At 35.8% G+C, this 14,341-nt stretch overlaps 1 protein-coding gene across 2 annotated transcripts in view; it reads left to right on the top strand.

Annotated features, from left to right (window-relative positions):
* The window catches only part of LOC106879153 (uncharacterized), a 50,326-nt gene that overhangs the window by 30,229 nt on the left and 5,756 nt on the right, over positions 1-14,341 (top strand). The window contains exons 2-7 of one of the 2 annotated variants that reach the window (XM_052968316.1): positions 1,602-5,294; positions 5,887-6,068; positions 7,887-8,030; positions 8,261-8,467; positions 9,667-9,998; positions 11,519-11,634. In XM_052968316.1, the coding sequence (XP_052824276.1) occupies positions 1,602-5,294; positions 5,887-6,068; positions 7,887-8,030; positions 8,261-8,467; positions 9,667-9,998; positions 11,519-11,634 (4,674 nt within the window). The remainder of the gene's footprint in view (positions 1-1,601; positions 5,295-5,886; positions 6,069-7,886; positions 8,031-8,260; positions 8,468-9,666; positions 9,999-11,518; positions 11,635-14,341) is intronic. The other variant, XM_052968317.1, reaches the window with a different exon arrangement.

Raw genomic sequence — 14,341 nt, 5'->3', positions numbered from 1 at the left:
ACACACACACACACACACACACACACACACACACACACACACAATGGGCTTACGTATATTTTCTGTCGACTAACTTCACTCATAAAGCATTGATCGGCCCAGGACACTTGGGCAGAAAACACTTGCCCAAGATGGCACGCAGTGGGACTAAACCCGAAACAAAGCGAGCTTCTAAACTATATGTACAGATATGCCTGCGCCTAACTATACAGCTATGCTCTTGTTACTGTTGTAGCCAAAGTTGTTGTTGTTCTTCTTATTATTATTATTCTTATTCTTCTTCTTCTTGCTTAGTCCTAATTCATCCCTAATCCAGGAAACCTTACGATGAAAGACATTGCAGCTGTGACCATCATGTCCTTTTTTAGGTGGGGGTATACTATATTTGTTAACCCCACCCATGTGTCCTTCCTTTTTTGAAAGGCATAGATTGAGGGAAATTTCGTTTGTTATATCTAGCATTTCAAGCAACCACGTAAAGATTCCTGCGTTGGATCGGCATGTCAAAACAGTAAACTAATAACAGTAAACTGAAAAACATGAAAACATTCGCGAGTAAATTAAATATTTAAAAGCTACGAACAAACCAACAGGAGTTGCTACAAATAACAGTCAAAACATTAAAACATACACGAGCAAAATAAGCAGTGAAAAATATTCGCGAGCAAATTAAATATTTAAAAGCTACGAGCAAACCAACAGGAGCTGCTAGAAATAACAGTCAAAACATTGCTTAAAACAAACATTTATTAGTTTAAAAAATTCAAGGACGAAAGTTTGCAATACACTCTGAGATTTTATCTCCACATAAATTCACATAAATTCACAAAGATAAGAGTCAACCATGGAACGGTGTTCGTTTCCACGCTTTAAAGATGCCCAAGTACTCTCAATTTGTTGATTACAATCAATTTGGTCGTTACACTCCTTGTGCCCATACGCAGTATCTTTGGTTACTATGAAAACAGAGTTCTTCGCTACGATGATGTGTAAAATACTCGCTTCTGTTTGGCTAAAATACCCAAAGCATTTTGTTCGGTCACTAGTACCTTTACCATCCACCATCCATTAAGACAATCCCTTTCGCTATAGGCACAAGGCTTGAAATCTTAGAGGAGGAGTCGAGTTGATTACATCTACACCTGTATTCAATTGGTACTTATTTTATCAACCCCAAAGGATGAACGGCAAAGTAGACCTCGACGGAATTTGAACTCAAAACATAAAACCAGAAGAAATACCATTATTTCAGAAATTTTCACATTTAGACGTTAAGCCTGTATAACTTTTTCCTGGTTGCTAGTGCAATTTAAATCAAATGGACAGCAAATGTTAGTATATAGAATGCATTGTTTAATTATTAGCACCGTCAAATCGCCTTAAGTTATTCCTTTATAGTTGACCGTATAACATTTCTGTTAATAACATCTGTTAGTTCCCTTCAGGTCTTCCTTTAACTGGCTCGTAGATTAAAATCAAGGAGTTGGGGTGAAAGTCTATTAGAATGCGAATACATTGCAAAGGAAATTTGTTAATCGTCTCTTTCAAATGAGAATATATTGATACCATGTGTCCTAATTTCGTTGTTATATGTCTTTCAGGTGCAAATACAGAAGGAAGAATCATGAAAGCTGAAGATAGTGTAATAAATAAAATGAAGAGCCAGTCTTCACAGAAAACAACCGATTATCTGTCTGCGGAACATATGTTTACTTCCTCACCAAAAGAAATGTCAGAGTCACCTTCTGAAAAAACAAGACAACCTCTCTTAAGAAACGTTGACACAGCGAAGCAAGATAAAGTTCATACTACGACTATTGAAACAAAGGAAATTCAACACAACGTTTCAGATGTTAACGAAAGAAGCAGTTTGAAAAATAACAGTGTCGTTGATGGACTAGAAATAAACAGCGGTGAAAGCAACTCGCAGTTAGGTTCCTTGATAGAGGAGAAAGAGCTTGACTACAATTCAACTGATAAAAGTAATATTTCTAATATCGATGGAAACAAACTGATACATTTATCGTCCATAGATGTTAATAAGCAAGTGGGACATTCATCAAGCAGGAACGTCAAAACATCAAAGAAGATACAAAAAAGAAACAATAAACGATCCAAGTTAAATGAAACAGGTCAAAACCGACAAACTGACGCCATTAATATACGGAAGACCACTGATATGGGATTGGCTGATAATTATTTAAGCTCTGCGGAAACTCCTGACTCATTGCAAAATGTAGAGGAAGAGAACGGAGCTGTACAGAAATCTACTGACCCGAGTACACACCGAACATATAACACGTTGAACAGTAAAAAACATAATTTTCAAGGAAAGATCAAAAGTAAAAAGACTGAAAAACTAACGAATAAAAAACGAAAAAAGAAAAAGAAAATTATTAAGAAGAATAGAATCCGAAACAAAAGCTTAAACGTAACGAGTAAAAAAGAAAAAAAAAAATTTTATGACATTTCTACGTCAACTGAGGTCCACCGAGTAAGTTTTGCAACAAACAAACACGGAAAAAAGGATGAATATCGTGAGAGTTCAAATAAGAATGAAACTGATCGATTTACGAACTGGAATCGACTGCCTGAGAGAGTCGATCAAAAACACCGTTTTAAGTTAAGGAACAAGTCAAAAGAAAATTTTCAACAAGATGCAACATTTTTGCCAAAATTTTTCTTTCATGATTCGAGAAATCTAATTTCAACAACGAAACAAATATCTGAAAACAAAATTAAAGACCGATTATCTTCTGTTTCACCTTTCCGATTATTCAGATATAAAAACAGAAAGGGGAAGCAACATTCACTAAATGACCACAACCATTTCCAGAAAATTGTTAGAAATGAAGGTTCGTTACCAGATAAAACTGTGAAGCAATCATTTCCGGACCCTAATCCGTCAACAGTTACAACAATCAGAAATGTTTTAAAACCTGGAAAAGGAAAAGAATCAGCTCAGCAAAACATATCAGATAATTTTGAGGTTTCAAAACTATTTCGCACAACACAATCAGAATCAACTTTGAGGAGAATAAGCAATCGATATGATCGTCGATTCAAGCAAAATAAACAATCATATGTAACTATACTTCCTCTAACAAAAATACCCAAGAACGTAAAAGAATTGTCGGAAACAGATGTGAAACAAAAAGATTTGAATGAAAAAGAATCCAGATACACGAATAACGTAAAACATAAAGAAGTCACTGAATATACCACTGATCGAACGAAGTGGATGTTAAGTGACGAAAATCTCAAATTAACTTCTTTACCAAGCAAAACATCTGATTTGAACGACCATTTGCTGAACAGAGATTCAAGCGCACCGAATTTCATTTCTACCGCAGACCCCCGGCACTTAAGTTTCGAGAACACCATCATTAAGCAAACATTTAAAGGTTCAGTTACTGATTTAGATGCTAACTTAAAAAGAAATTCATCAATTCAATTTGATGATTCAGCTCCGTTAAATTCAGATTTTATCGATGAGGTACAGACCACCCATGAGAATTTTTTTCCTAAATCTTCCACAGGCCAGGTCGTTATTTCAGAATTATCAACTAATCCTACAATTTTATCTTCAGGTAAAGGTTCTTCCCTTAGGTCACTTTATGGAAACACGAAGGCCGAGATGAAAAAATCGAAAATAACACGCAAACAGTTTACAACTCCTGAAACTGAACTAATATATCAAACAGTGAATCCCAAGTATTTATGGCAAAATACAGCACAGTCGAAAAGTAATCGCGAACAAATAGCACCTCAAAACGACATACATTCTAATGATCCGATAAATCTTCTTTCCACACAGATACCACATGACATGCTTACAAAACTCCCCGAAAATGTTTCTCTTCTCCAAGGTTTGGTACCGCAATCATCAACACCAAAATCTGAGAACTATAAGTCAGAAGACAATGTTGCTGCCTCATCCGAGAGAAGTAATGAAGAAAGTAAATCTTCAGTTACAGTAAATCATATTGACGATTTTACTCAAACATCAATTTCAAAAGTGTCAGATGGTATTTCACTAAGGAATGAATATAAATATAATTCTTATTCGATAAATCCAACACGTGGATCATACAAACATCTTTCGACTTCGGCGACTCCAAAAGAACTATTTCATTTCCCTCTGGACTTTGATAACTCAACTCACTCCAAATCAATTGTTGATGAAAAACACCGGACGTCTCAAATCTCCTCCACTACTACCAAAGATCCCAAAACAAGTGAACATACCATCTTAACAACTAAATACGATACTTCGGTTTCTACCAGTGAGTTACCAACATATTCTCAGGATGCCTCAGTGTCAACTATAATGACAAATAGCCAATACAAAGCGTCATCTTCACACATAGCTCCTACACATCAACCTCTGTTCCAAACAACTATGATACCAACTTTAAGAATCTCACCAATTACTCGTGTTGTATCAACGCAAAACTTATCCACAAAAGCAGCTAAAATATTTCGGCAAACATTCCCTAAACTTTATTCCAAAATTATTGTTGAACAGACATCAGCAACTACTGATAAAATGCCTACGTCATACCAAAAATCCATCAATAATGGAAATACTTCAAATTATATTTCCTCCACGCTATATCTGCAACCCCTCTCCACACGACGCACACAACTTTCTTCTACACAGCATCCCCCATATATAACAAAAGAAATTTCCAAACGTCGCACAACACCCCAAACTACAAACACCTCTTCACAACGCACTCCATCCCTAGCAACAAAGTCTTCTACGCGAAACAGACCCCACCTACCTACAACACTTCCTAAGCAACACACATCATCCCTAACAAGAAAAATGATTCTCCCGCCATCCACAATATCTACTCGGAACACAAAATCTCACACCATAAAACTATCTTCTCGAACAAAGTTAATAACAACATCAAAGTTTTCTAATCCACATATTTTATCCCGCAGCTTTCCTAAACAATTTATAACGACGATTGTAACATCGAAAACGCATAAACCGAATGGATCGATACAATCAGAAGCTATTCAGAAAAACGCCCAGTACGATTTTACGTCCATGACACAAACAACGAAACATATATCAAAAGACAATCGTGTTCCAACATCTAACACACCGTCATCAAATTCTGTGACTCCTTCCCCAGAGTCAGTTAGTACTCCGTTACAAGAGACAGACAGTACTTCGTCACAAACGTTAGCTAAAGGTCACCAAAATCTTCTCGTTGTTTGTAAAGTAGATACAGCTGTAAATATAAACAGCGACCAATTTCAGAACAATATTAGAAATGGTAAGTATTTGAATATAACCTAACAGAATGAAATTTTGATTATTTAAGCAATTCACCAAACTGTAAATTTATTACATCGGAAGGAAACATTTGGATTCTTCTATTTTTATTTGCGGATTGTAGCAAAATAAATAACCGAGATGTTCTTGATGATAAACTAGTGCCACATAACGTTAAAAGTAATCATTATGAGATGATGAGGATTGTTCATACAGTTTGTTGATCAAATTTTACAAACATTGCCGTATCCGACTTCCAAGTTGTGGATTAGTGAGTAAATAATCACTGCTTAAGTAAAATTAACGGTTTCTTAAAAGCCACGTCGTTGTGGAAAACCTCGTCTGCAAGTAAGACTCGAGCGCGTGCACACACGTGCACACACACATACACACACACACACACAAACACACACTCACACACACACACTTTTAATAAATGAACAATTCATGTTGTATGGTGTTTGATATACCTATATTTGTCTATGTTTTTTCATATACATGCCACTTGCCTCTGAGTTATTTCTCTGGGCTCATTTTTGTTTAGTCTATCTTTAGTTTTGATTTCTGTTTCTTTTTAAATAATATTCGTACAGGTTTGGTTCAAAGCTATATCGAAGGCAAAGCTTTAGGGGAAGTAAACAAATCTGGCAGCATGAAAAAGAGACGGAAACGTTCACTGGAAGAATCCACGGATCAGGTCCACCGAATCAATGAAATGACATTAACCAAGTGTATTGATGGCTGTAAAACAGGGTCGGACAGTGTTAAAGCAGTGGTAAATATAAAGCTTAAGAGTTTCATATGCATGAACACAGTGAAGTATTGGTTTCTTGCACACATGCATACATACGTACGTCATTGATGCAATTTTTTGTACTCTCTCTCTCTCTTTCTCTCAATATATGTGTATGTATGTATGTATGTATGTATGTATGTATGTATGTGTGTATGTATGTATGCAGGTACATAGACTTTAGGTTGGCTTGGTGGTAGTAAAAACAAGTGAAGCGATATAAAGATACACACGCAGTTTACACATCTCACCTTTGGCTAACACGAATTCATGGGAAATAACTCTTCATCCCACCAATTTTGTTTTACTATATTTCAATTCATTTCTTTTTACTATCACCTAGTCAACCAAGATTCTATGTACCTCCAACAAAGATGAGATGAAGGTGGTTTCAAAAAGTGGAATGGTAAAAGAAAGAAAAAAAAACGGAAAAAAGAAAAAGAAGAAGAAGAATAAGGGTAGTTTCATAAGGCAAGATGGTGTAGAATCAACGGAAGGGGTCTGAAATTTGCGAAGCAGCCACTCGATCCGGAAAGGATTATGTTCTCCAATTCCCCCAAAGAAACTTCTCCATATGCTTACATTTTCTGAAAATTTATCATCTGGAATTCAACAGTCCGACGGAACTTTTAGATGACACCACCCTCTCCAAATTGATCGTCTGTCCCACAGACTTTAGACTCAACATCATCTATCCTTACGACACTACGGTCAAAGGGAAAATAACTCTTCTCGTTTTTCTCCTTTGCTTTTTTTCCCCCCGTTTTTTCATTATGCCACTTTTTGAACCAACTTTCATCCCATTTTTTCTAGTAATTTTTCTTGTTCTATTGTCCTGGTTTGTAACTTATATAAGCCATATACCCAAAGCCTGAGCATTATTTGGAGACACTAGGCGTGTTTTAAAATCTGCCTAGATAATGTCTTCAATGTCTGAAACTATTAGTAGCTCATAACTGTGTACATTAAACAATATTTACCTCTCACTAAATGGAGAACTTTTTTGCTGACCTTGACTTAACGGAAAAGTAAACTATATATATATAGTTGGAATTTACAAAAAAAAACAAACACAACAAAAGACGAAGACGGGTGTGTAAACAACAAACAAATGTATGAGCTTAACGCTCGGGAAGTGAAGAAGTCTTTTACATTTCGAGCCTATGCTCTTCAACAGAAAGGAACACAGAAATAAACAGAGAGAAAATAAAAAAAGGTTTAGTGGCTAGCGATCAATCATACACACACACACACACACACACACACACACACACACACACACACACACACACACACAGAATGTTAACAAAATAAGAAGATGCGTGACGTTATATTAAATAATATGTTCAAAAAATATATAGAAGTACAAACAAAAAGAACAAATGGAAAATATACACATAGAGCGTCGCTAAATCCTCTTCAGTTATCGCCCATTGTTAAAGGAGTGAAATTGCTACGATCTTTTGGACATTAACTGAAGGGGATTTAGTGACACTCTATATATGTATTTTTCATTTGTTTCCTTTGTTTGTACTTCTATATATTTTTTGAACTCGCACGAACGTATGTATGTATTGCCTTTAATCTATGTTTATACTCTGTTTGTACACCAGCTACATTTAAATTTGACACATAGAAACATATTTATGGGCAAACTAAATTAATAATAAAAGTATTAGTTATCATTGTTTTGAAATGCATATGGATTAATATATACACATATGTCAGGTAGGTACAGATTTATTATTACATTCATTCCTTTTGTTTTAGCGTTCATTTTTATTTCTTGATTATTTCCAGATAATTCGTCAAGATCGTCGAGATACTTTGGTCAGTATATATTTCCAAATGCAAGAAAATGGATCTGTAGTAGAAGCTGAGAAAGCGGCAGAGATATTTGCAAGACTTCAGCTTACAGAAATAAGTGTACATCTAAAATATGCGGTAAACATTTACACTGTTTATTCAAAAATTATTTACATTTTGTAATTTTATAATGTATTCGGCTCTCATTGTCCTTCCATACTTGTTTTTGTTAATCACATTTCGAACACACAAAACTCTGCAGTCGCACACAAACGCGCACGCAAACACAAACACACACGCACGCACGCACTCACGTACAAACTCTCTCTCTCTCTTATACTTATTCATTTTTATCAATTTATTTGTAGATATTTGAAAAGGTGACGGTAATCAAGTCACTACTTCCACGCCAGGGTCATCCACCGAAACCTTCGTCAACAAAATGGATGATGGTCACTATAGCTGCACCATCGATTCCGGTCCTGTGTGTTATTTTCATCTTGCTAAGTAGCTGGTATCGCAACCACACACGACTTCGTCAAAAAGCAATGGCGGATATATCACGTGGAAGTGGGGTATGTTTGTTTGCATGTAATATACGACATACATACATACATACATACAAATATATCTATATAAACTAGTTCTCTGGTCCTAATTTACGCTACACAAAGTCATTTAAGGCAGTAACGAATTAAATGGATTAGATGAAATGGAAGCAAGTTTTATTTAATTCAAAGTCATATATTACTAGCGTACTCATGGAAAATCGGCTAATAAATGTCCAGTTTTGCAATGAATTCCTTGTGACAATCTATATTTAAAAGGATTAATTGAATGAAACGCATGTTAAGTAAAACCGTTCTTATGTCCCTCCACATCCCACATACAACTAAATCTCACTGCCACAAATCTCCGAAATCGATCTTTCATAGATGTTATACAATTGTTCAGGCAAAGGAAACAGACTTTTTCTTTATTGGCCACACTGGGCGACTACAATGCTTGAAGGAAATCGCCCACCCTTAAAAATTGGACAGGTTTTACTCAGTGTGTAACTCCTGCAAAAGTATTGTCCAAACAGCGAAGGATGCCTCAGAGTATTGTATAACCGCTACCTTCCCACCTCCCTAAATACAGCCGATCTTTATAATCCCTTTATAAGAGGATCACTATCGAACTTTGTGGAATTCTCCTTTCCTGCACTTTTCAGCCATAATGGATTTTTATGAGAGTTAATGTCGCAGAGAAAGCCTCCATATTCGCTATCCGTTCTGCATTCAATTCCACTCAGCACGCACTAGAACTATTCCTTTCCACACCACCGAAATCACCACTGTGCACAGATACACACCAAATACGAAAGTACCCCCGGTACTTTAACAAGAAGAACCGGTCCTCGCAATGTCTATTCCGTTACTCTCAAATAATACGCCTCAGAACTATACCCTAACCTTACCAAACACATCGATATCTCTCTCTCCTCCATGATATATCCTGGGGCTTTTTGTTGCTTTCTTTGTATCACGTTACGCTGAGTATGGTGATACAAAGAAAGCAACAAAATCTACAGATTCGTTAAAGCGTCAGATAAAATGTCTGCAGTATTTTTGAATTCACGCCCACCGAGTTTTAACTCTGCTTTACATTCTTTCAGAATCGATAAAATAAACTGCCAATCAAGTTCTAAAATTGCTTTTATACTCATCCTTCTTTTATAAATGGAATTATTATAAAAGAGGAATTAACCTGTGTGCTTTTTCCTCGTTTTCAGTATACCGAGTCACTGGCTGATGTCGGCCTGGAGATCGATATGGAAAAAGGAGAAATCGTAAGCCGTGCTGGTTCCACTTCTGTATTGTGGTCTGAAGACTTTGTTGCTTCGGCAACCAAAGAAACTAATTCTCACGCTGATTATTTCGGAGCGGATTACGAAAGCTCGCGCAGTAATTCATGGAGTGCTTACGCTGATCCAAATAATGTATTCAATAGCCTCCGCAACAAAAAACGGTCTCCAATTCCCAAACGTTACCAACGTCAAGGAAAATACGCCAAGAAACATAGTTCAAGCAGCTTTAATTTTGAAACTGGTCTAGAAGATGAATGGTAAGTTTATTAATACTAATCATTAAATAGATAACACGATTCAAACAATGCATGCTAATATTTCTTTAAATAGCATACAAGACGGGTTCAATTAATGTGATGTGTGTTAATGTACTACTCAGGTAAGTAAAAAGAAAGGTAATATCCTATAACCCTGATTGCACAGAATTGTCTTCCACAAGACAAAAGCATGGTATATCCAGAGCAATAGCTCCTGTAGATCGCATCCAGTAGCTATATTGAATACTCACATGTTAGCTCAATGATGTCTGACCTAAGACTACGTCATCGAAATACGTCACAGAGAATTTTGTTTCTCTGTAGTGATTAAGATAATCATTTTTGACAGTAGTTTTTCGTTGATGTCTTCAAGTCTGTGAAAAAAATTGAAGTTTAGAACTGCAAACTAACAAAATATTCGCCAATTATTCAATACCCCTCTCCAGTACTTAGCGTTACTTACTAAAGTAAATGTAGGCTTCCCATTGCAAATATTTACAAGGAAGACTAAAGAGTTAACTATTCTAGGATATTTGTGTAAAGCACATACTATGACAAATTTGCATTTGTGTGCATAGCACATCCTCTGTCAACCAATATAATAAAACGATTATTAAATAGGTGTTTAAGTAATTAGTTACATACGAAATGAAAGCAAATGAGTTTTAAATTTAACGATTCATCGAAATAAATAAAACAGAAGAGACTATTCCGAGAATGAACTAAGAGAAGTTAATTAAAAAATGAAAGGGAGCATGCATTGAAGAGTAATTCTGATCTTTGGCAAGTAGAGTGACAACTCTGCACCCGTTTCGGTATTATTACACCTTCTCAGTGAATAATAGTTTTTTACCAGAAATTGCTAGACCGGAATCTGATGCTTTTTTCTAATAGTTTGAGTAAATAAACACTGATAGAAATAGCAACTTATAATAAGGATTGGAGAAGGTTACCCAGGACGCCTACTTTATCTTTAAGAAAAAAGCAAATAGTTAAGTGGGAATTAATATAACAAGTCGAAAATGGGAAGCTGATTAAAATTTCACCTGTAAAGATGAGAGAAAAAGATCATTCGTATAAATATATTAATACTGCTCAAGAAAGGGGTGGGAAAGAACTCCGGAACTTAAATAGTTTAATCAAAATTTGTGTGCAGTGGAGTGTTAACTGTAAGTTAAAAGATATGGGGGTTCGTTTCATCTGTAAGCAATTTATTTTTACACTTGTAAATTCACTTTTAAATAAAATACAGAAAAAAAGACTCTCAGTACAAATGTAAAGACGCTTAGATTAAGTATGTTCATGAAAAGAATTGGAAAAAAAAGCTAGAGTTATGATTTTAAATACTTCCAGATCAGATCTAAAGTGTGTAATTACATTACCATCAGATTGGTTTTAACTTCAATCTCATAGAATCAGAGTAGGATAAGTAATAGTGAGATAACTGTTAACTATCAGAATGAAGCTGGCTATAGTCTGTTAAAACTGACACTAAGTACCAGTGTTCTTCTACTTGACAGGCTAGGCTGTCTTCTTTCTACTGATTACTGCGATGCTGGCAACTTCAAGGCAGAATGGTTACAGCTTCAATCTTTCCGAAGGTGTAGCCTGGGCGCGAATGAACATAACACAACAGGTCTGTTCCACCCTATTTCGGACTACCTCCCACGGCAAATTTATTTCCTGCATCGCAAATTTAAACTTTTACAGTACACTATTGGCTTTTTCCCCTCCATCAAAACATTTTCAACCGAATCAAATTTTGCTTTTAATTAACTGCGAAGAAAAATATCTCTTTTGTCTGTCATTTCCTGCAGTTGATTTACTGAGGCTACACATTTATATCAAGTACAAGTAACCTGCGGCACGCGGCCCTTTATGTTTTCACTTATGGCACGCGTAACCTCATCGTTATGTTTAAATATAACCTTTTACTAAAATTTTGTTGCGTTACCTTCAAGTCCGTCTATTACTTTCAATAGTTTCGTTTCTGTCTCATGTGCTCTCTCACGATTAAATGTTTATGATTTGCTTAGTTTAGTATATCATGTACAGTGTAGTTCATACGATGTTTGTTAATTTTCTCTTTTACAGTTGTAACCCAATGAATGATTGGTTATATCTCATTCGGTCTGCTATTAGAAAAAAGCTGCCAGATTTATGCCATAGTTCCTTTAAAAATGCAATTTTCTTCAGTTTTTTTCAATTCGTCTTTCTTATCATTGTCTTACTGAAGCGAAATATCCGAATATGTTTCTTTGTTATTTCTTGGGGGGTCGGGAACTTAATTGCACATGTAACAGTAGTGGATAGGTGACAGCCCGTCTAGAAAAATCTTTTTTGAGATAGCCTGATGATCCAAAATCTAGAAGAGAACATTATCTAAGTGTGCATTTGTGTTGGTAAAGATATTTAACAATTTTATGACTGTTTTCCTTTTGGAAATCATCAGATGCAGCCAGTGATAATTTTCTGTGTTTTAAACCACTGCACACAGGAGGGAGAAAGTGGAAGAAAAAGAGAGAGGGGGGGGGAGAAAGAAGACATTCCATAAAGCGTTTTTGCAGTTCTCTAAACAACAGAGAGTATTGATAAACTGTTTAGCTTGTTTATTTTAAACGATCTTGAACTTGCTCATTTCTTATTTCCACTTTCGAAAATACGTTTTCACGCACCAAGTTTACATCATTCTTAATGTAAAATAAACATGAAACGGGGCTAAAATAAACTTCATATTCCAAACAAATACTTTTATTTAAGGTTCCATTGCAGTACGGTAGAGCTCTTCCCAGCAAGCCCCAATACGCAACCGGGATTCCTGACTGAAATTATTTCTCTTCGCTTATATCACCGATGCTCTTGAGAAAGGCATGAATGTTACACAACCTCGTTTCTCCACTCCGCTATAAATCTGAGATTATGAACCAATGTTAGAAAACAGTATTCCATTTCATTGTTGCTTTTCTGTCAGACATTCCCTCGCAAACTACTCCGTGTTGCACTTTTGAAATATTTTGCATACTACCTAAAATCTACTTTTGCTCTAAAAGTTCTTACTGCTATGAAGCAGTTAAATACAGGCATTTATATCTTATGAAATATTTACTGTTACTCTATTTCTAATATCACGCAAAAGCTTTTCGTCTTTTTATCTGGATATGGCTTTTTCCCCACTGCGTTTTACAAACGTATTTTCCCCAATCACTTGTCACTCTTCCCTCAATTGCTGTTTTTTACAAAAATACTTGGATTTTTTTTTTTTTTTTTTTGCGTAATATTAACACAAAAGCAAAACAACTGAAATATTCCCTTCTTGTTCATTTTCCAGTTTCCAGCTTTAATTTCCTTTCTATACTTTTGTTGCTCCCCTTTTCTACCTTATCATTTTTAGGAATTCACAATAATACTGTTCAATTACTACGACCACCAATAACAATAACTCCTTCTACATTAGAAACAAGACCAGAAAATTGTGTGGGTTGTACAGCTGATTATATCAACACCAGTACTTTACTAGTACTTGACTTCATCGTCCCCACAGGGATAGAAAGTAAAATTGACCTTGGAGATATTTAAACTCTAATTATAAAAAGCCAGAACAAATGTCGCAAGATATTTTTTTCCGTCACACTAACAATAACTGAGGTACATTTAACAGAATACCGGATAAGTATAATGGAGAATATAGTGGTACGTTTCATTCAGAACACCAGAATGCGTTTAGCTGATAAAGCAGAGTAACATTTAAAGTGATAGGCAACCACTTGGCTGCAAAGGAAAATCCTTTAACACCGGGGGGGAATTAGGAAAGCTGTGAAGTATAACTGCCTATGTAATACACTGGTTTATTTGTAAATTTATTGATTCTTACCTCATATAATACTGGGTGGCAAGTGAATACCACGAGTAAACAAACAGTCAAAGCTCTAGTCATATCAGATCAAAGTTCTAGTCATACCAGTTACACAACACACATACATACACACACACGCATTCTTTTATTCATTTACTTGTTTTACTTTGACTGCGGTCATGCTGGAACACCACCTTAAAACAATGGACCCCAAGACTTATTCTCCGTAAGCCTAGTACTTATTCTATCGGTCTGTTTTGCCAAACCACTAAGTTACGGGGATGTAAACACACCAACATCGGTTGTCAAGCGATGGTGGAGAGACAAATACAATGACACCCGCATAAATATATATATACGACAGGTTTCTTTCAGTTTCCGCCTCCCAAATCCACCCATAAGGCTTTGGTCGGCCTGAGGCTATAGTAGAAGACACTTGCCCAAAGTGCCACGCAGTGGGACTGAACCCAGAACATGCCGTTAGGTAGCA

This window comes from Octopus bimaculoides, chromosome 5 (assembly GCF_001194135.2).
Source record: "Octopus bimaculoides isolate UCB-OBI-ISO-001 chromosome 5, ASM119413v2, whole genome shotgun sequence".
Classification (NCBI taxonomy): Eukaryota; Metazoa; Mollusca; class Cephalopoda; order Octopoda; family Octopodidae; genus Octopus; species Octopus bimaculoides.
This window is presented reverse-complemented; position numbering and strand designations above follow the sequence as displayed.